General features: G+C 42.5%; 3 protein-coding genes across 3 annotated transcripts in view; 1 reads left to right on the forward strand and 2 right to left on the reverse strand.

The window, feature by feature from the left end:
• The window catches only part of LOC118419223, a 16,092-nt gene extending 9,695 nt beyond the window's left edge, over window positions 1-6,397 (forward strand). The window contains exons 11-16 of the mRNA XM_035825572.1: window positions 2,149-2,236; window positions 2,910-3,026; window positions 3,864-3,944; window positions 4,390-4,524; window positions 5,213-5,333; window positions 5,967-6,397. Coding sequence (XP_035681465.1) covers window positions 2,149-2,236; window positions 2,910-3,026; window positions 3,864-3,944; window positions 4,390-4,524; window positions 5,213-5,333; window positions 5,967-6,214 — 790 coding nt within the window. The 3' untranslated portion in view covers window positions 6,215-6,397. The remainder of the gene's footprint in view (window positions 1-2,148; window positions 2,237-2,909; window positions 3,027-3,863; window positions 3,945-4,389; window positions 4,525-5,212; window positions 5,334-5,966) is intronic.
• A 1,205-nt stretch (window positions 6,398-7,602) lies between these two features.
• On the reverse strand, window positions 7,603-9,574 carry LOC118420273 (NHL repeat-containing protein 3-like). The gene is made up of 3 exons (XM_035827001.1): window positions 9,378-9,574; window positions 8,413-8,608; window positions 7,603-8,081 (listed from the first exon to the last, which is right to left on the reverse strand). The coding sequence occupies exons 1-3, from the start codon at window positions 9,553-9,555 to the stop codon at window positions 7,769-7,771; spliced, it is 687 nt and encodes a 228-aa protein (XP_035682894.1). The 5' UTR covers window positions 9,556-9,574; the 3' UTR covers window positions 7,603-7,768.
• Window positions 9,575-19,057: 9,483 nt separating this feature from the next.
• On the reverse strand, window positions 19,058-22,247 carry LOC118419997 (alpha-N-acetylgalactosamine-specific lectin-like). Its single transcript, XM_035826699.1, has 3 exons — window positions 22,093-22,247; window positions 20,504-20,597; window positions 19,058-19,925 (listed from the first exon to the last, which is right to left on the reverse strand). The coding sequence occupies exons 1-3, from the start codon at window positions 22,163-22,165 to the stop codon at window positions 19,733-19,735; spliced, it is 360 nt and encodes a 119-aa protein (XP_035682592.1). The 5' UTR covers window positions 22,166-22,247; the 3' UTR covers window positions 19,058-19,732.
• Between the last annotated feature and the right edge of the window lie 11 nt (window positions 22,248-22,258).

A 22,258-nucleotide genomic window follows, 5' to 3' on the forward strand; every position in this document is an offset into this window, starting at 1 on the left:
AGGTAACTTACAACAGCTGGCGCTTCTAAGGACGGAAAAAGTCCGTCGCCCTTCTTCTTCACATGGTGTTGAAGTAGCACAATATGTGTTCCTTTTAAGTTCACGGGTAACTTACAACAGAGTTGTAGAACATGTTACACATAACCATGATCAAAACTGATCATGGCAGACATTGCAGAGAAGATCAATTTAATTATCTTGTGCAGTCTTTGCACACAGACTAACGTTTAATAGACGTTGTTGCATTGTTACCATCTGGGTTTTTATCATACTATCCAGCTGGTCAGTATGCTGAAGCATATGTGGTGTGATCAATATGATGAGATATGTGATCAATATGATGAGACATGTGATGTGATCAATATGATGAGACATGTGATGTGATCAATATGATGAGGCATATGATGTGATCAATATGATGAGACATATGATGTGATCAATATGATGAGATATGTGATGTGATCAATATGATGGCACGTGAAACTGGTGATGTTTTTCATACTATGTCAACCCTTATAGTCTTGTTGGTGTCTGCAACATGACGAAGGCCCACAATGTACCTTGTCCTTCAGTGCTACTCTTGATGTCAGTTGATATTGACATATTGCAAGTACTTCTTGCTATTAATGTTTCTTAGTGAAATATACATGTACAAGTTCACACGTTAAGGGTGGAACTGTACTCATGTGTGAGTGTAAAAAGTTCACTGTTAAATTAGGTGTTGGGGAACAATGCAAGTTATCACACACCTTTCTGAACTTCACTATCCCAAGCTTCCGGTAGGTGATTGGTGACAAGTGAGCCATGCAATTTAGGCTCACAAGGCTGGCTTCTGGCAGCCTGCAATCCACTTGACTGGAAACATTAAAATGTGGTGTTGAGTTACCAAAATTGGTACTCACTTCGATTGTATTTGTAAAGATTGCCTTTACCACAGATGAAGCTCCTACTTGTTACAAGTTCAGTATGTTTGTTACACACGTTATGGGGATTCCGGAGGAATCTAACACAGTTGACTTCATGTTTTGCATGAACCACACCAATTCAAATGTATTATTGGTATGTTGGTACTCTTTGGTTTATTTAGAGCCACAGTTAGCTTGAATTTCAGTTATTGTTTCCTGTGGTCGATAGATGGCTTGGGCGCTCTTATATTGGCCCAGTCGTTCAACACATGCATGCTATACATTGCCTTACCTTACATTGTACCCGTTACAATTGTTGTGCAATAAACATTGATTTGTTTTATTGTTATAGGCTGTTCTTTCACGAGGATCAGCCACTTCATCTAATGGGTTTCTCCCCTCTATGAAGGGAAACAAGAGGTTTGTGTTTTTCTCCTCAAAGGTCACTTGAGGATGTCTCCTTCCCCTTGGGAAAAGGGGGGGGGGGGTAAGTTGACGGGACTGGACAATGTTTACCAAGTCCTAAGGATTAATGCTTTTTCAGTGTTTGTTCATCAGGCACTCAGTGTTATCTAACAGTTATACTGGTAGGACATTAGGTCACGAGAACTGACCTTCTTAGACTATAACTGATACTTCAGTTGATACCTGTGCTGTCCAGATACAGCTTTGGAGTCTGCATATTGTACTCTCCCTGAACAAGGTCGAGTCAATGAGGTATAATTGGGGGTTATGCTAAGATGTACTTACCATCTACAGTATAATCTGAATTATACCTCATACGAGACCTTGTTCAGGTATATCTTCCCACCCTCAGTAACTTATGTTCAGCTGCAGGGATTTAGTGAACATTACCCACCCATGGACAGCACAGACTTATTTATCTACTCTCGCACTCAGTCAATGATGATTGGGAAGGGGCGTCATCACGTGAGGTCCCATCATGCTTTGCTTTTCTTTTCTTTGTATGTGTGCACCATCTAGCGATTCCCAGGAATACTGCATATTGTACTCTCCCTGAACAAGGTCTCGTATGAGGTATAATTCAGATTATACTGTAGATGGTAAGTACATCTTAGCATAACCCCCAAATATAGACAAATCATGGCCACGACAATTCTAGGCATATATTCTTTATCTCTAGTTTCCTAATCCTGATGGTTCAAACTTAAAGGTAACGGATTTTTTTTTTACATTAGTAAGTCACTGCATTTAACACTTAACGTTGTTGCTTCATTGGCAGGTTCTACCCCGAGTTCCTTTGGGACTTCTTCACTCTGGAACTGAAAATGTTCATGGTGTGCATTGGTGACCAGACTGGCCAGGATACGGTAAGTACCTGCAGTTCTACAGGGCTGAAAATGTTCATGGTGTGCATTGGTGACCAGACTGGCCAGGATACGGTAAGTACCTGCAGTTCTACAGGGCTGAAAATGTTCATGGTGTGCATTGGTGACCAGACCGGCCAGGATACGGTAAGTACATGCAGTTCTACAGGGCTGAAAATGTTCATGGTGTGCATTGGTGACCAGACCGGCCAGGATACGGTAAGTACCTGCAGTTCTACAGGGCTGAAAATGTTCATGGTGTGCATTGGTGACCAGACCGGCCAGGATACGGTAAGTACATGCAGTTCTACAAGGCTGAAAATGTTCATGGTGTGCATTGGTGACCAGACCGGCCAGGATACGGTAAGTACATGAGTACATGCAGTTCTTCAGGGTGTAGAAGCAGATCTTGCGTGGCATAAGACAGTATCATAAGCTGGGGAAGGAGTTTAGCCGGCAGAGGAGTAAATTGGCCACGCGAAGACAGAAGTTACAATTGATCAATCAACCCCTGAATGTATTTTTCCGTATAGCAACCACCATGAGCACTTGAGAGTACAGTCTTTTTTATATCTGTCTGTCTGCCTGTGTGTATTTTGGCACTTCAGTTTCTGCATGCTTCGCCAGAGGGCGTGAAGTCTGCCATCTCTGATTGACCTATTGTTTCCACCTGTAGGGTTGCCTGGCGGTTACCAAGGACAACCGTTACATCGCCCACCTGGAGAACGACTTCGCGTACCAGTACGTGGACGGCAGCGGCGTTACTCAGCACCTCAACATCAGCGACATCCATGTGAGTAGTAGTTAGTAGAATCCAGTATTGGATTGTACAGTAGAAGCCGCTTAAATGCATGGCCTAGTTGCCAGGGAATTTCGTGCAATTAACCGGCTGGTGCAATGATGCAAAGTGATTTAGGGATTTGGGGATTCCGTGCAGTTAACAGAAGTGTGCGTTAATCCGCTGTGCATTTGACTGGCTTCTACTGTACTGCTGCTGGGTTCCCTAACAGAGGGGTAGGCAGCAGTCGGCTAGTCTTGGCACGCACTCCCAAGGTCTGTCCAGCTGGTTCACACTGGTCTCGGAGGCCGCATGCTTTGATGTCCTTCTCTCCAAGATTTCCTTGGTCTACCATGACCTCAGCTGCCTGGTAACTGTAACATGTGCATACCACCGAGTCGTCGTAATCGTGAGTCTTATCCCTCCTAGGCCACACCAATAAGGAGGTTCACAGTTCTCAGTACGCATTCTCAGGTCAAAGGTGAAGGCACCTGAGACATAGAAAACACGTCTGGATGTGGAATATTCGAATGGAAAGTCATCTGTGTTGGTAGCGTCCGTATTTTTGAAATTTGAGGTTTGTTCCAATAAAAAGGAAGCACTCACTGATTTTTCGGTCTATGTCACAACCCTTTGTCAGATCTTTTATCAAATACACTTTGTGGAAACCGGAAGCGAAATGACGTCAGGAGGGAATCAATGTTTCACCTTTGACCTTGTGCATGTTTACGTAGAATCGTCAACTTCGACCTCTGGTTTTTCAGATTCTGCAGGCCATTAAGCAATGTGGGTGAAAAGCATTAAAATGTTAAATTGGTGTGACCTAAAGGGGGTTTTGTGTTGTTAACTCAGATAAAGGGGCAGGGTCCTGCTCAAAGTACAGGTGGTGGTAGCAGTGAAGAGGACATTGGTGCTTCTAGTTATACTGAAGAGGTGAAGACTTGACTTACATGCTCATAGCTTTATACTCAACTTTATAGTACACTGTTAGTTATCTGAAACTTAGGGCACAACCCGCCTTACGTGCAATTTGTCCGTACGTTTTTTAAGGCCACGTCCGCCACGTTTTTCTGAAAACGTTCAGGCTGTACAGGGCAGGCGCGTACGGGGGGCGAATCCGCAGCCCGATGGCACACAAAGTTTTGCCTGCACGTAAAGTTCTACGGCGTGTCTGCGTGCTCCAAAATCCGTCGGATTCCGTACGGGCTCGTACGGAGGCCGTACTTTAACACCAACGGATCCCAAAAGATTGCCCATGTATTGGCACGTAGACAAGCACATATTTGCACGTTCGGCGGGTTGTGCCCTTAGTTTTATCAAAGGCGCCAAAGTCTAATAAAAGCAATGACATCCAAATCTCTATTGTTGCATGCCTCAGGACGCCGAGTGGGATCCTGTAAACCCCCAACAGAGCCTCAACAGCCACGCTTACGACTCCACCAACAACCTTTACCACATGGACTTCACCAACACCGCTCTGTCGTTCGAGAGGAACTCCTACACCATCACTACCGTAAGTGGTTTAAGCTTAACATCCGTTTTTTCCGGTGTACCGAAAGTGCGAAATGGAATGAAATGGAACGAAATTGAACGGAAAGTTTAGTACATAAAATGCGAAGTGGAACGAAACGAACGAAATGGAAAACAATGGAATGTACATTTCACACTTTCTGTACTTACCTTTCTGTTCCATTTTGTTCCATTTCTCCTTTTCGGTGCGAGCGTTTCCTCACTACTAATATCCTTTCCGGTGTGAGTACTTCCAAACCTACAGTCCTATGGTCGCACCTGGGGCAATGACTGTCGTATTGAGGTCACCTGAGTTATTGACCCTTTCCATTAGTTTGCATGTCGGATGACCGACACAATTATTTCACACGCCAGGATTACAGCCCCCGATCCCTCGTGTGTGCATAGCGAAGGAGAGAGGAGTCATTTTTACCAAGTTTTACAGTCAAATGTGGTCCAAGTTAACAGAGGCATTAGTGCTGTTTACACGAAGATAGGATTTTAAAATGCCAGTAGAAGTCCATCCAAGATATTTCTTTGGACCATTGTTTTGAGTATTGGCCCTTTACAACCTCTCCAGGTTCAGGTTCGGACCTGGATCTGATCCTTTGGACATGGACCGTCTCTGTGCCTGAATTTTCTGTACCGGTACCCACCCCTTTTTGTAACGTTACCTGTTTTCACCTGCACAGGTGTACCGACTGATCGAGAAGCCGGGTAGAAAGAAGCGAGACGTCATCGACGAAACCGATATTGTCCTGAACGGTCACGTGGTCAAGCGTGACATCATGACCAGTGCCACCCTGCCGCAAGGTACCCGGATGTTGGAAACTCCCATTTCTTTGCATGTTTGTAGACAGTTACATGTTTACGTGTTATAAGAAATAGGAATTACTCAAGAAAACCTCTGTTCTGTTGCCAACATCGCTGTAAATACTCACAGATTGCCAACTTTAGATTTGTGCTAAAATTTAGCCAAAATAGGTTTAATATTTTACCCGCCTGGCCCATGTGAACACCTTCTGATGATCTCTTGGATATGTTTTATTATTTAAACTTGAGAAGAATCCTGTCAACTGTTGAGTCCTGTCCACAAAGACCAGATTTTATTAGTGGTCTTCTTGGGCAGTTTTGACTGTAGTAGTATCCAGCTAGCTCTCGCGTAAACAACACCGAATTGACAACTGTTATGGATGTTTTACATTCCTTTGCGTTTGGGAACGCATTGTAAATATTTTGCATAAAGCTGACTGTACATATGTAAATACTTGACGTCTTGTGACTGCATCTGAACTGTGAGCAGAGACACCTGTCCTGCAGTACAATGTGAACCAGTCAGAATTGCCCTGAAGAAGGTGACAGACGGTTACCGAAATGTCGGTGAGAATAAAGCATTGTTTGTGTAAAAAGACTTAATTTATTCAACACCGAATCGTCTCCCCCCAGGAAACCACATTGCGTTCGAGTTCCTGGGCTGTCCCGAAGGATCCAAGTACGACGAAGATTCCCGCCACTGCGCATGCACGTCCGACAACCACCTGTACAGCAGGGACAGCTTCCAGTGCGAGCCGATCGCTGTCAAATCTGACGATCACACCCCGACAAAGGACAGCGGAGCCCCTCAGGTCTTCGCCAACCTGCTCCCAATAACTTCCCTCGTTCTTATATGGATGTTGTACCTTTTTCAGGAGTGAGGCATGATCGTTTAAGGCTTGGTTACTTGTGAAATGCATAAGGAACTTTGTAGACTAACGTTCTCAAACAAAAGTCTGACGATCGCACCCCGACAAAGGACAGCGGAGCACCTCATGCCCTCGCCAACCTGCCCCCAATAACTTCCCTCGTTCTTATATGGATGTTGTATCTTTATAACGAGTGAAGCATGGTGTTTCAAGCCTCGATGACTTGTGAAATGCATAAGAAACTTTGTAGACTAACGTTCTCAAACAAAAGTCTGACGATCGCACCCCGACAAAGGACAACTGAGCACCTCGTCAACCTGCCCCCAATAAGTTCCCTCGTTCTTATGTGGATGTTGTATCTTTATAACGAGTGAGGAATGATCTTGCAAGGCTAAATGCGTGAGAAATTGATTTTGTAAACCCTCATGTCCTCGAACAAAGTAAAATGGAGCAACCAAAGATTTTGTTTAGCTACATTCAATAGTCTCTTGTAACCATAGTTTGTCTTTACGATGGGTAAAGTAGAGTTAAACAAGATTCTATGACTTCTGTTATACATCTACGAAACTGTCTGTTCTATGCAAAATTATATCCTTTAAATATTGATACAAACGCTGTTTAAAACGTAAATATCTTTGATGGTAAGAACAAGGTACAACCTGGCAAAAAATCAACAAAAGTTCCTGCGACTCGTGAAATGTATTGTAATCTGTGTTTTTTTTTTGTAAACTACAGACTTAGAAAAAAAAATATATATATAAAAAATACTATTTCAGTCTGTTACTTGTGAAATGAAATTTACAGAAATATTATATGCAAATAAATTTGAATCTTTATATGAAGAGAATTTAAGGAGTCATATGGTGAAATATTGATGGCAAATATAGACAGATTAATGATGTATCAAACGTGTGTCCTGGACCTTCTTTTGTCAAATCGTTAGACGAAGGGGATGCTTCTGTTGTTAAATGGCAATGAACTTTGTTGTCACAACTGTTATGTACTTTCTGAAATACCCCAGATGAACCCATCAGGGTCAAAACAGGGGGTGGGAAATGCAGTACTCTCCATTTGATGGATATGTAACATACTGACAATGTAGATATGTTCGCGGTGGTTTTATGTTCGCGATTTTCGCGGAGGCTGCCAAACCAACTAAAAACTGTTATATTGCGAACTCTCCATTTTCCCGCTACCGTGAAATCAAATTCCCGCCAACTTAAATGCATTAAGAGTACATGGTGCTATTCTTGATATTCTTTACTTTTTCTTTTAAGGCAGTAGAGGGCGAATTTACCCACATCTTTCATAATATACTATTAGTTGAAAATTACTACACATACACTGGTAAATAATTCCCTGGCCAATTTCCTGATATTTTGCCGAATTCGACGATCCCCGTACCCCGTAGGAAAGCCTGGTGGAGGCTAGGACTTTCCCACGACAGCTTTTATGACACGTTATACGCCACCTCTATTCAAACTTCGTCTTCGTTACCCTCTAAAAACCCCATTGGGGTGTCGCTGAGGGGGTTAAAACTGGACTGACATTAGACATAGAACAAGTTCATCTCATGGGTTCGATTTTGGTACTCGCTTTCCTTGGAACAAGGCACATCGTCGCCAGCCAAAGCCAGCACTTCGACTTCCCTGTTCGGCGGACGAATTTTCTGCACCGTTTCGCTCCAAGCTGAGCAATGAAGACCGACTCCGTTACCGGGCTAACGCTGAACATGTGCGGTATCACCGGGATCGGCATGTGCAAAATGTCAATCAACTCGTAGTTGCCAAGGAAACCGAGCATGCTCGGAGACTTCAGCATCAAGAGGTTGCCGACCAATTCTTGAAGGACAAAGACACGGAATTTGTCTGTGCTGAATCTGCAAGTTTAAAGTTTAAAGATTTGTTATTTATAAATTCTTATTCTTTTTCATTCCAACAATTAGCTTTAACATTCCAACATTTAGTCCTTAACTCCAAAGGGGAGTGTTATTTTGCAATAAACATCAATTTCAGAAAGTAATAAATCCATCTTCTGTGCAGTATACGATAAGGTGCATAAAAAGCATTCAGTATTCTTCAACTACCCTCTTGTTATTAGTCAGGTCCTGCGTCATCTAGAGAAAGGCCAGAGGGACTACTTAAAACTTTGGTAACTTACATCTTTTTGTATTTAGAAAAAAAAAATCGTTCATGTTTTCAAACAATCACCTGACTGCGTAAACGTCCTCGCCGAAGGTCCACTCGCCGACGTAGCTGCCCGTTTGCCCGTTGAAGACCTGGACCCGCTGGTTCCTCCTGTCCGCCACCCACACCTGCCCGAACCTGTCCACGTCCACACTGTGCGGCACCCGGAACTGACCCGGCCCCGACCCTTCCTCGCCTACACTCCACAGCAGCTGGCGGTCTGAGGGAATTGGGAAGAAAAAAATTTTAAATTGAGAAGTTTTCCTTCTTTTTTTCATTTAGCTATACCGCAATTTAAATATTATTACGCTCTAAAGGCTGAATAATTGACGTTATACCACCACACAGTAAATTTCATCCCTCGTTGACTTTCACGAGGCGTTTTTAATGTGTTTACTGCTTCGGAGCACCGGACGAAGTACTTCCGAACTTTTAGCGGTTCCTATGCCCATCAGAGAAGTATACGCTAAGGAAGTACCTTACCTAATCTGGCTCACTTCTGTGAGTCAGTCGCTGGAGTAACAACTTCTATCATAACCAGGGCTCTAGCCAGCGTCCGTTTTTCCGTCAATTGACGGAAATGTGCTGCGTCTGACGGAAAAATTTTAAAACCAATCCGTCAACCTTGACGGACAAAAATCCTTGGTGGAAGCTACAGGCGGCTTGGGGACGCCGTCCACGGCCGTAAAAGCCACACACTGTTTGTTTTGCTATTGTTATGATTGTTGACAATGTGTGTCGGCGCCTTTTCGCATACGATAATCTCATTAAAACCCGTTTTTCAAGGTCTCAGTTCAGTCCTTCTAATTAATTTTTGCGGTTTTCGCGACGATTGTAATTGGCTGACGGAAAAAAATTTCGAGCTGGCTAAAGCCCTGATCATAACCTTCAAAAGGCTTCTGTCACGGTAGCTGACGGCCGTATGGAGCACTATAGACATTAAATGAAGACACAATTGCAAACAAAACAAAAACAAAATAATCACGTACCTGCTGACAGCTTCAGGAGCCGATGGTTGATCCCGTCGTCCCCGTCAACGACGAACATGTCTCCCGCACAGCTGAACGCCACGTCCGAGACTTGGTCAAACTGTAGCGGGTCAAGGTCAGAGCCTCCCTTCCCAGGCATGCCGAGTGTCACCTTAAGGTTGCCATGGCGATCAAACATCTTTAAGGAGCAACCGTGGGGTCCTGAGAAAAGGTAAGAAGTAAGAAGTTGCATTGAATGCAAGTAGACAAGCGGCACCTTAAAGAGGGTATAGGGGGTGTCACTATCTCAAACCTGTTTTAACTGTGCCTTGTCACATGATAATCAATACCATCGGGCACGTGACAAGAGAACTCCAAGACGAGATCTACCGTGGTGAAAAAGAGCCAGAGTGCACCTCAAAAGCTCCCCAAGTAGCAAGCATTATTGGATGAAATTGTTTAAATATTCGTCAAAAGTAGTCAATGCATTGAATGTAGTATAACGTTAGATAGATTAAAATATCATTACTTAAAATCATCCTGGAAACACCCGAATGGCAGTGGACCAATCCTGTCGAACAAATAGAACCCTCTATTCTATTTCCAACGCCTCCGTGGTAAAAAAAAACAGCTCTAGTAGGACCGAACTGGCCGCCCGCTACTTAACACTGAAATGGCCAAATAAAATTGCTATGGCTTCTCTGTTGAAGACTACACCGACTGAGTTGATCTCGCTGACCTGTTCTGTCCTACTAGCGCTGTTTTTGACGTTCGAAATAAAGCCACGATCGAACAGGGGGAGGGGCTTCAGGATTGGCCCATTCCCAGTGTAGCTGTGTAGCTGAATGGCGTGCCATACCCTTTTGAAATATCAGTGAGACATTCTTGATACCTTGCCCGGTGTCGGTGACCCAAACCTCCGCCGACTCCACCCCTCCGCCGATAGGTACATGCACTCTTAGCCCATGTGGAGTGTCAAGCTTGTCGGTCTTCCAGCAGCGGAGGAACGTCCCGTCTTCTGAATACACCATCACCTTTTCTTCCTCACTCCTCTGAAAAATAATTAAAGATAAAAAAGATGATCAAGTTCTTGTTTTACCATGCTGTAATCGTACAAAGCAGCTGCAAAATGAGCAAATTACGTTATATCCCGTATAGTCTAGGCGATTGGTGCAAAACACAGCTAAAATTGCTCAAAATGTGATAAAAGCATGAATTTTGGTATGATGATTCCTGAGTGTGTACTTTTAAGTTAAATGTTAATTTTTTTAAAACATTTTCAGGGGTGGAGAAAATTCAAAATGCATGTTTCTTCGCAACGGTTGTTAGGAAAGAAATCATTTCCCTTGCAAATAGTTACTAAATTCGCTTCTGTGCTATAATATTTCAAGTTACAAGGCTAAAACTTGGTAAAAACATACAACTAAGTAACGTTATAGTAGATTACAAAAAAAATATCGTCAAACTTAAACGAATGTCATAGAATGCTAACGTCAATTCCAGGGTCGAAGAAGAATAAAAATAATCTATTGATCGGTATCCCATACTCTGTGTGTTTGGCCATTTCTTCAACCTTCCTGGCCACTTCAATTTCACAAATTATGAAGGGAACTCGTTTTGCCCAAACGACAAACGATTTCCATCCGCTCACTCGAATCAGTTCATTTGATGATGCCATCCACATTATCAAATGAACGAAGACCTTTATTGCACATTTTTGCCACGTCGGGCTACGTACAGGTCACAACTAGACATGTTGAAAAGATACAGTTCACAGATACAAAATGAGACTATCGATAAAATCAACATGGCCTAAATGAATCGACGGAAGAGCAAGTGAGACGGTAACGCTGGATCTAAATGTGCTCAACTATCTAGTAGAAAATAATACTCCTTTCTAGAGTGGAATGTCCTTTAATTAATGGATTAATCACAGTAATGGCAATAATCACAAGAAGGTAAAGATCGGCCTTATTACCTGCGCTATGAACACCTCCGTTACTGTCCCCTCTGACAGGACGTCACAGCTCACCACCGGTGCCGTGAAACGACAGGCGCCCTTCGGCCAGTCGGGGTCTTCCGTGTAGTACGTGGCTTCGGCGTGCTTTTCCATCATCTAAGACACTTCGTGTAAGCTGCAGAACGCCTGGGGATTTAACTGTTAGTCTGTTACATGGTTAATTACCCCCAAGGTGAGAACTTCGAGGCTTCAAAATCTATTGCAGGGTGCACAAGCAAGGTACGTGGATTTAAAAAGATATTCAAGAATATGTTTAATCTCATGCTGTAGTCTACAAAAAATAGCTGGAGTTCGTCTGCTCGTTCTCATTTACTGAAGTCACTTGTATTTGACCCCGGCGCGGAGGCATCATACTGCAGCCGACGCACACAGCCGTGAGCGGTAAAAAGTATCCAGGCACAAATTCACGCTGATCATGAACAAAGTTCGTAATTTTACTCATACAGTCTCAAAACTAACATATCCTTCTGCCATTTACCACAGTTTGTCTATAAATAATCATTGAAAAATAAAATAACATTATGTTAACAAATAGGAAAAATTGATTGATTAGCGGCCTCGAACTCTGACCTCATGTAACGCAACCCCCACTGGGATGTCAGCCACAGTCAGTACAGGCTGTGTTCGTCAGGTCGTGCTATTCGATCAGCATCTCTTACTATAGCTTCAAACAAATAACATAACACTAAACACTCACCACAGTTTCCGCCTTCCTGCCGTGCACACAAATCTCTACGGCCTGGTCAAGTATGTGACTCAATACTTTATACCCGGGCTACACTGTGTCTGCTGCCACAAACTCGCTGTGACTGCTTTGCGCATGACTTTGTAGGGCATTGTGGCCCTAAGGCAATGAAGAGAATACTTGCTCAACAATACGCCAGGTTCTTCCATTGGGGATGACAGCGCTTCTCACCATTGACCAGTATAAACATAACAAGACCATAGCGCGTCCAGGTCAAAAGATACAAAAACACTGCTGCAGTACCAAGGTCACACAAGGGCCAAAAATCGACGACCTTGAACTTTCGTCTTCGCAAACTCTATCCACTCAGTACCAAATGTCAGCACAATCCACCCTGAAGTTAACATGAACACAAATATCCAGAAACACACACACACACACACACGCACGCACGCACGCACGCACGCACGCACGCACGCACGCACACGCACACAACAATATCTCCATTTTTATGGAGGTAACAAAAGCACCGTCCAGGGCCTAAGTATTTCACGAATCTTCTAAAATTCGTAGGAATTTCACGGAAACCGTTCTAATCTTTTATCTAATACGCAGCTTTTTTATGCTAGCCGGCCAACCGCTGCCTGGGTACGTCACAGCGCTAAGAGGGATATTCAAAATATCTGGGGGAGAACTCCAAAACATACCTTTTTCCAAACGTAGCGACCGGCTGGTTTGCACAAAAAGACTGCGTATCCCAGAAGATTCGTAAGTGTCACATATAGCTAATAGCGATTTGTACGTTTCCCATAAGATTCGTATTTTTTTTCGCATATTCAAAAATATCCCATAAAATTCGTATGAATTTCATAAAATTCGTGCGAATACTTAGGCACCCCTGACGACTGTAATGTAGTCACTTCCATGACTTAAGGTACATTTTTGGTGCGCCGGCACCGCGGGGTTCGAAAGATTACTCAACGAATTTCAGAGACAAACGACGAATACTTTTACGTATTACGAAATATCTAAATTTTAAAAAAAATCGGCGAAAATAGCACAACAGTGCCACAGTAAATGAACCCCACAGTGCCGCACCGGTGCCCCAATCGCAGTGACATACCACCTTTACCCAACCCGCAGCAACTGTCGACAGCCTCTTCAAATATCCAGAATGTTTACAGTAAATACACTCGGCACAAAACACAAAAACTTTGCCCAGCCATTTCTCCAGCGCCCAGCCCTTTGATTGGCATGCGTGGCGCCACCTGGTCGTGTCATTTCTATACAGGTGTAAAAATGGGTACCTGACTTCGGACGGGCAGGTAAAAGAATACCTATACCTTCCGTCTGCAATTTATATGCGGCACTGTTAAAAGAAGTTACTAACTTTAGTGAATTGCCCCATTTGTCAAAAAGCAATAAAAAGAATATTCCACGCGTGACCTTCAAAGGTGCGAATTCCTCAGGTGAAATAAGTACATAACTTCGGTTTGGTCCGTCCCTCGTTTAGGACGTTAGATAGAGGTCCCGTGTTTGAAGAGAGCCACACATCGACCATGGTTAAGAACCCACCGCAATTATCGAAAAGAGCAGGGGACCTTCCCGGTGTGAGTGGATCAAATTAACCTGTCCGGATGTGAAGCTTGTACTATTCTGTACAAATCTGGTGTGTTAGGTGGTTTACCAGGTGTGCAAAACAAACAAAACAAATTCATCACCACCGTCTGTGAAGAGCAAAAAGTACAAAAGACTCATAACTTATGGGGCCTTGTCTTTTGTAGCCTAAAGCTGAAGGTACATTCTTGAAACCACCTGATGTTTAAGCGGTTTTTACGCAGAGCGAGAAAAGTTCTTACTGAAATATGCTCTTATTCTTAATGTTAATGTGTTAAAATTTCATGCAACTAGCATATCCCTGGGAACTAGCAATGAAGCACCGTGACTTCGAATAGTGAGCGCCCTAAGAGCGTTTCAAAACTCTTTCAAGCCAGGACATAACCAATGATAACTTTCTATGTAGGCAACAGAAGACAACTTACTCAAATATATAGAATTCACCCAGTAAATACTCAAGTATATCCCTACCTGTATGACAAACTAGACGACAATGGTCTTAGCTTCCGTGCTGAACTTCTGGCTGGAACTGCCGCCTGTCAAGTTTTTTCACCTCTCAAAGGTAAACCACCTCATTGTTTGTTTTGTTTGAACTTTCTTTATTTATGAAAAGCTCAAATCGGCCTGCAGGGCGCTTTCCATTGAAGTCATGAGGGAGGTAAGGGTCAGGGAAAATATAACGGATATACACACTACATCGAGTGAAAGCTCATCGTTCATAGTCAGTGTCCGTACGTTTGGTATTTATTTTTCTTTAAGAGTCTCTTAAAGCAGGTCGGATTTGGGGCCGTACGTGTGTCTGGCGGTAGGTTGTTCCAGACATTGGGTCCGTGGCACGGTAGGCTATCGATCTTCTGAAGGTCTCTCGTTTAGGTTGACACTATCTAAGTTCCACCACAAGCATCTGAGCTCACGCGCGACCCGGGGACATCAATAAACATCATGGTTTGTTTATGAGCGAAGTCGAGAGTGCCAAAGTCTAGATCTTCGATGGCACAAATTTTAACTTTTCATTCAAGTGGGAGATTAAAGTTTTGTGAGGCCGTATAGAGACCATCATCAGATATAGTTATATGATATAATCTCTTGAAATGGCAGTAACAAATGGCGGGTCATGACACAGATGTTTTGGCGACCTCGCTTGAACATGCCTTGACGCCAAGGAGGCGCAAGCAAATACCATTGACAAATCTGTTGTCGTACCTCATGCTAACACTTTGTTGTTGGGAAAACAAACGACATAATACAACGAGCTCGTACTTAAGCTAAGTATGTCGTTTGAATAGATGAACTTCAACGCATCTGGTTATAACTTGAAAGATCATCTGTGTTGGTAGAACATTCTGGAAAAGTGGTACTGTAATTTCCAACGCGAAAATTGGATTTACCCAAATCTTTTACTTATCAGCTCCAGTCTCGGTCAATGGATGAACAATCCATTGCTTCTGTGGCGTCACGTTATGTTGCTAGCACACGTGACTCGGTGAGCAGTGGATCATAAGTTGGAGGAAGTCTATGGTGCCCACCGTCTCTGTTAAGGGATGGCTGGTATACAGGGCTTCTTTACTCCCTGATTATTCAGGAAAGTGAGTGTGATGTCATGTATCATATAAAGTAACACGGTCAGAACATCAGAGGCTCCTGTAAAAAAAAAAAAAAGCGGCATGCTGGCCGAGTTGAGCTTTCTCATGAATAAATTAAGGTTCAGACAAACAACAGTACAGAAAATTCAGGTCCAGGTACGGTCGAGGTCCAGAGAGTCAAGTCCAGGTCCGGACCTGAACCTGGACCTAATTATTTGTGAAAACTTTTGAATGGGCGATACTAAAAACAATGGTCCATTTCGCTACAAAGGAATCTGTTTGGTGGAGTATCCGACGTCCATTTGCGTTTTAAAATTCTATCTTCACGTTAACAACGTCACAGAAGCAGTGTATTGTGCATTCCTTGACAAAGACCGTGGCTGTTCAGTCAAAAAATTTGGGTAAGTTTGGAAATTACAGTTCGACATTTTCTACAGAATTACTAATCAAGCAGATCCACGGTGGCGTACCGGTGCCCGTTTGACTCCCTTTGGTCGGCTATACTCCTTGGCCAGATTATATACTATCTTATGGCACCGTGGGATCTGCTTGGAGATTGCAGAATTACAGCCTAAGGGTTATAAGGCACCTAGAGCCATCGATGGCGACACCTTGTTCATTCTGAATTTGTGTTTCGCAGAAGTTTCCAATTATTTATTCAAGTGGTGTAGTCTTACAGTTACAAGAGAAACTGTACTGGATCAACTTGGAACAAATACTTGTAATTGCAGTAAGAACGTTAACAATATGGAGTAAAATTGTGTTTTTTGACACCGGCTATCATATACGTTTATGCACGCCATATGTGCGATTTAATATTTGCCCGAGTCAGGATTGTAGAACTTTTAGTCATCAAACTCAAAGTCAGTTTTGGGCACTTTTTTACGTAATAAGATGACGCAACTCTATTCCAATCCATACCAACATTCAAGGAGCAAAAAATTGATACTGCAATGGCGCGAGGACGCCGTGAATTTAGGGCCCTTCATCGTCGCTATTTGGATCAGCCATGTTTGAATTTCCCGAACACTCTCCGACTTCTCCCGACTTGACCCGACCCGATGCGAAGAGTAGTCACGTGGTGTACTGTGCCCTTTCTGTGTGCGGCCGGAACTTACCGAACATTGCCGACTGAGGAAACGGATACTGGACGGATCAAGGCCTAATTTGCGTAGGTTATAATATTTAGGGAATCCCAGTGAATCATTCTAGCCGCTCTTAGTATGAAATAATGTTATAGATGTGGAAATATAGTGCAGTAGACACGAATTTCAAACAGATTGCCTTATCCAGATTATTTCTATTTTTTCAACGCCATGATATTGCTAAGGTTGCCTTTGTCATGTGCTATTAATTCTTCATTTTTACATTGATTAATATGGGTAACAAATAGATCAGTGTAGTCTTGCAAAAGAATACTTGTATAACCGAGTAATGATGTTGGATTAGTGCACTTGTGTAAATAATTTGTACAACCAAAAACTTCATCACCGCAACTAAGCGTTTTTAAAACACAGTTGTCCTCGCATGTTTTTTAATGTGTCCAATTATTTCATCATTGGGTGGGAAACTGGACTTGCGTTTATCCTTTCTTGTTATATTATGTACAATGTATTACTTTCTGTCTAATGTGATTTTCCTTTGCTTTTCATTTGTACTTGATTTCTCTCTGTAAAATATGTATGCTTTTTTATGTAAGGGGTCAAAATAAGTCTTGTACTTGAGTGCGCTACCTCTTTGTCACATTGTATTATTGTTTAAATGTTTGAATAAAAAAAATAGTTTGTAGTTGTTAATGATATGTGTTATTTGCCATAAATTGATACAATCGTTATGTGATACACTTTAACTTTGTAAAAATCTTTCCTTGCACATTTTTCCCTTTCTCTCTGCATGTGTAAGTGTGTGTGTGTGTGTGTGTGTGTGTGTGTGAATTCAACACCCTCTACAGTCTTGATCTTTCTTTTGTTTGTTTGTTTGTTTTATTGGGATCTCCATTAGCGATACCACCGAAGTGGTACCACTATTCTTCCTGGAGTCCGACACTTATAGATATATACAATAAAAACGGAATTAGTTAACTAAACTTATACAATTGATAAACAGAAAGGTAACAAAATTAACAGAGGTAACTTAAAGTAAACGTGAGAGGTCAGAGGTCAAATTAAAACGTCAGAAATATCTTTTGGGATTTGTATGTAGAAAATAAATATGAATAATGATTAACAAACCATAATTGACTTGAATGAACTAAATGATCAACAGGAAGTAAGTACAGAATAAAGTAGTCGTGATGGTAAGAAAAATATAACGTGATAAACTGTCCGTAACTGAAAATAATATCAATAATAACAACATAAACCATGCCTAATGTATTTACAGAAGGAACAGAATAAATACTACTGAAAAAAATACATGAATAGAAAAGCACCAGGTTGTCTTTTCTTGTACCCTAAACATAATTAACAACATAAACTGTCTTGTCACCTTGCTACCACCATGTGCTCAGTGGTCCTGTATAGCTTTGTATACACCAATTTTTTATCCTGTTTTTGAACTCTGCATAGTTTGTAGATGTAATGTTTCTCGGTAGTGTGTTATATGTCTTAGTGCATCTGTACTGGAAGGTCCTGGTGAGTGCTTTTGTTCTGGGTTTAGGTAAGGTGAACCCCCCTTTATGTGATAGTCTTGTGTTGTGGTTATGAGAGATGATGGTTGTTCTGACCTTGTCATATATTCCTTGCGGTTCCTTAACTGACAGCATTTTATGAAAAGCACAGATAGTACTGGTGATAATCTCTCTTTAACTGTTTGCCATCCTAGCCTGGAAAGTAGGTCGTCAGAACTTGTGAAAAGTGTGGAGTTGGTAGCAAGTCTGGCTGCACGGTTTTGCATGGTTTGCAGTTTATCTAATTGTGTCTGTGTTGTCGAAGAAAGGATAGGAGCACAATAATCTAGATGTGACAAAACAAGCGACTGTATCACAGCTTTTAATATGTCACCTGGAAAGAAGTTTTTGTATTTCCTTAACGATGCTAGAGTGCCAGCCATTTTAGTCCTGGTTTTGTGTACATGTTGGGCCCAGGAGAGATGCTGGTCAACTGTGAAGCCAAGCAGGTCAGCTTGTCTTACTTGTGTGATGTTCCTACCACCCACACTTAGCCTTAATTCTGGGTTGTTCTTAAGTTTTTGGTGACTACCTATAAGCATAGATTTGGTTTTCCCCACATTAAGAACCAGTCTGTTGATTTCCACCCATCTCCAAATACGTGTGAGTACAGGTTGAATGATATTTTCTACTTCAGCAACACTAGGCGCTGCAGCAAATGGGGTGGTGTCGTCAGCATATAAAACCATGTCAGTATTAGTATTCGTTGTTATGGTAGGGAGGTCGTTGGTGTAAAGGCAAAATAGTAAGGGCCCAAGACAGCTCCCTTGTGGCACTCCACACCTGATTTCTCTATATGGCGAGAAGTCCCCATTTATAAACACAGCCTGTTCCTTCCTCTGAGGTAACTCTCTACCCAGCTGACTGCTAGCTCATTGAAACATAGCATTTCAACTTAGCCAGCAGGATATCGTGATTGACTATATCGAAGGCTGCACTAAAGTCTAGCAGTACAGCTCCAACTATGTTTCCTTTATCAAGTTCAGTCAGCCACTGGTCAGTCATTTGTATTAGAGCACTTGAGGTGGAATGATGCTTCCTATAAGCATGTTGGCATTCTGAAATGATGTCATTTTGGAGGAGATAGTTTTGCAACTGGTTTTGCAACAAGTTTTGTGGAAGGGACTTAAGTAGCACCTTTACCTGCTCTTCAGTGACAGATTGAAAAGAGAAGGAGCAATTCTTTGAGGCCATTATGTTCCTCTTAATTGGTGTTAGTGCTTCTTCCATGTCTAGTTGTCCTTCATGTGTGAGATTGTTTACCTTGTTAATGAAGTAATCATTGAAATATGTGGCAATATCACTGGGTTTGGTCCATATCTGTCCATCTGATTCTATGAAGTTGGGTGTTTTACAAGTCTTTCTACCCAGCATACTGTTTATCACATTCCAGAGTTGCTTGGTGTTATTATTACTGCTGTGTGCCTCTAACTGCTCTTTGTAAAAGGCTCTCTTCTTCTTTCGATTTTCCCTAACTGTGTCGTTTCTCAGTCTTTTGTACCGTTGGAAGTTCCTTATACTTGGACCACCTCTTGTGGGTGTAGTTCGTGTGTAGCCTCAAGGCGGCGCTAACTTCTTGGCACGTTAATTTCGTGTCATCATATCCTGGTTATGCCTTGCTATTTTACATGCACTTTATATTTTGATATGTTGGTATATGCTGCTAGGATATCAATATTGTACAGTTGATGTTGTAGTGTTTATATGCGCTGGAGGGCAACTTGCAAAGGTGCGTCCGCACTCATTGTTGCTCTCTCCGTTACTCTTTTTGGTGAATTCAAATAAATCAATAGATAAATTTGTTTAGCCATGGTCTCCCGGACGGGTCACTCTTCTGGCCGCCCGCTTGCAGATGAAGGACCGTGTGGCCCGATCATCACAGGCCACGTCGTACCACTGGTCAGTTCCCCAGACGTTCTTCATCACTATGGCAACGCAGAAGTTGATCTTGGCGCCGTCCGGCTGTGGGAACCAGGTTCTGACATCCATGGGTGACCTGAGGAAGGTGTGGTGGGGAAAATAAGACTGTTTCAACGTGTTAACGTTGTACAAGAGGCGCTCAGGCTTACATTGGGTTGTATCTTATCGATTGTGGTGCCGTGTATGTGGCGTATTTGCGTATCAACCAACACCAGAGGTCCTGGGTTCGAGTCATGACATGCTAACGACAATGTACCCCTAGAAAAGGCACTTTAATTGACTTTCCTCGCTCCAAACTATTTTCCTGACTTCGGTTGGGGAGGTAAAAGGCAGTGGGAGAAGAGGGATGGGCTCCGTCATCCAATACCGTGCCCCAGACACAGTGGATGGCAACACTGCCTCTACGGCTCATAAAGGCTATGGGACTACTTTTACCTTTGTTTTACTTAGCTAGTAAATTGGTTTGCTCATAGATCTTTCACCACTGCACATATATGTGCACGTACGGAGCGAAATTCTGGCCGTATCCCCTTCAAATATACATCTATATTCGAAAATAGGATGTACGATTTTCTGGAATCCTTATTCACGATCCTGTTGGGCTATAAAGTAATGAAACATATTTCATTGCTTCACACGTTTTAGCTCACTCACCAGTCTGTGTAAGTCACCGGAATACCATCGGTCCAGACGAAGTTTCGGTCCATGTGTCCGCCCGTTTGTCGTTCATGGTAGGTATCGTACATTCCTTCGGGTGATAATGTTGTATTATTCGTCGATTATGATTTTTCGTTATCATGAAAATAAATTCATCTTACTTGATAAATTACATAACAAAGAGAAAATGGAATTAATTTCCAACTCAAGAAACTAAGAAACTGACACTCACATGCACCCCCCCCCCGTCTCTTAGTCGGGGCGGGGGGGGGGTACCGATTTCCGACGAACTTTGACCCAATGCTGACGTAACACATACGGAAATATGACGTGTCTGCAGCACTCGGGTCAGATACTAGTAGCTAAAGAATACCGCGATATTCGGTCGAAATGCGGTGAGTAAAATTCTTTGAGCCAACTGAAGACCAGTTTTAAGTTTCTAAGTACGATTTCTTGCTCTTCGTAAATGGCTCGTTCTCATTTAAATGTCGAAATGCTGTCGCCTGACTTTACGCCTTGATATGGAGCAAATCATAGACAACATCACTGGTTCCTTCACATTTCCACAACCCCTGTAATGTTTTACAAAAGATGCACAACAACATTCGTATTGGTTGATGGCTTAGAAGATTATTATAGCCACGGGTGGGATTTCACCCCTTAAAAAATGGCTGTCGCCTAAGAAGAAACAAAGAATTCAAATAGTAGCCAAAAATGTAACGATTCAGTTCCCAGAATGATAGTTCGGTAGGTGAAACCAGCTGACCAGGCCCTCTGACCGATCACGTCATATCGCTACTGCCACTGATCTTGGAGGCTGTGTGAGGTGGTTTATGCCTGTCGCCAGATTCTGTAACAAACGTTACTACCACGAGTACGATGGCTGCCACGGTTATATTATCCACGTATAAGACTAGAAATGACCGTTTTTTTGACGCTGTACATTTTTCTGGCTTTTTAAAGAAACAAGAAAGGGTTGTTGACTGTTATTTGTATCACACCTTGCTTAACAAAATGTTGTACAGAAATGACTGTAACAAACGTTACCATTGTTCGATGCTGTCTATGCTTTCTTTTTGACCTGGTGTAAAAAAGCTGCCCACTTTTTAAATGTTCCTAGGGACGTCCACTTATACCTAAATGATGTAGTCAATAAGGTGAGTCATTTCGAAGAAAACAGGGTAAAGTCTACTGTTGTAACAAACGTTACCGGTAACGTTTGTTACAGGCCCTGTAATGCATTACCAATGGGACCGAAAATAATAAGTTGCCATTTTTTGGCTATGGTTAGAGGAGGAATTTTCCCAAACAACCACGTAGTTTTCAGTGAAAATAAAGCCGATTTATTTTTCGACCAAAAAATGCCATTTTCGACATTTCAATGAGAACGAGTGAAATACGCCTCATCGGTTGGTTTTACACATTCGTGCATCAATTGCACTGTTTTTAGACGTAAGGTTTGCGCGTACGTATTGTATTGCCGTCTTCATTTATTACGTTTGTTTGCCTATCAATAATGCCATTAAAGCAATTCGAAGCTCTTTTTGTCAAACAAATTATCACATGGAATACATTCACATGCTTACCAATGAAAAGCATCGGGTCTGTGATGCGTTTGACGACAACGTTGGTGACCAAAAGCAGGTGGAGAAACTCCATTTCTGCTTGGTCGGCGATGCTGGTTAAGTTGGCGCCAAACTCTCGGCACTTGGCGTCTGACTCCTCCCAGTTCACCGGTACGTGATGGCGAGA

Source organism: Branchiostoma floridae, chromosome 7 (genome assembly GCF_000003815.2).
Source record: "Branchiostoma floridae strain S238N-H82 chromosome 7, Bfl_VNyyK, whole genome shotgun sequence".
Classification (NCBI taxonomy): Eukaryota; Metazoa; Chordata; class Leptocardii; order Amphioxiformes; family Branchiostomatidae; genus Branchiostoma; species Branchiostoma floridae.

Coding starts and splice junctions, on each gene's coding strand:
- LOC118420273 (XM_035827001.1), bottom strand. CDS start 9,555: ATGTTTGATCGCCATGGCAACCTTAAGGTGACACTCGGCATGCCTGGG. Junction 8,609..9,377: donor GCTCCTGAAGCTGTCAGCAG/GTACGTGATTAT, acceptor CAATTCCCTCAG/ACCGCCAGCTGCTGTGGAGT. Junction 8,082..8,412: donor GAGGACGTTTACGCAGTCAG/GTGATTGTTTGA, acceptor TTAAACTTGCAG/ATTCAGCACAGACAAATTCC.
- LOC118419997 (XM_035826699.1), bottom strand. CDS start 22,165: ATGGAGTTTCTCCACCTGCTTTTGGTCACCAACGTTGTCGTCAAACGC. Junction 20,598..22,092: donor AGACCCGATGCTTTTCATTG/GTAAGCATGTGA, acceptor TATCACCCGAAG/GAATGTACGATACCTACCAT. Junction 19,926..20,503: donor CCGGTGACTTACACAGACTG/GTGAGTGAGCTA, acceptor CACCTTCCTCAG/GTCACCCATGGATGTCAGAA.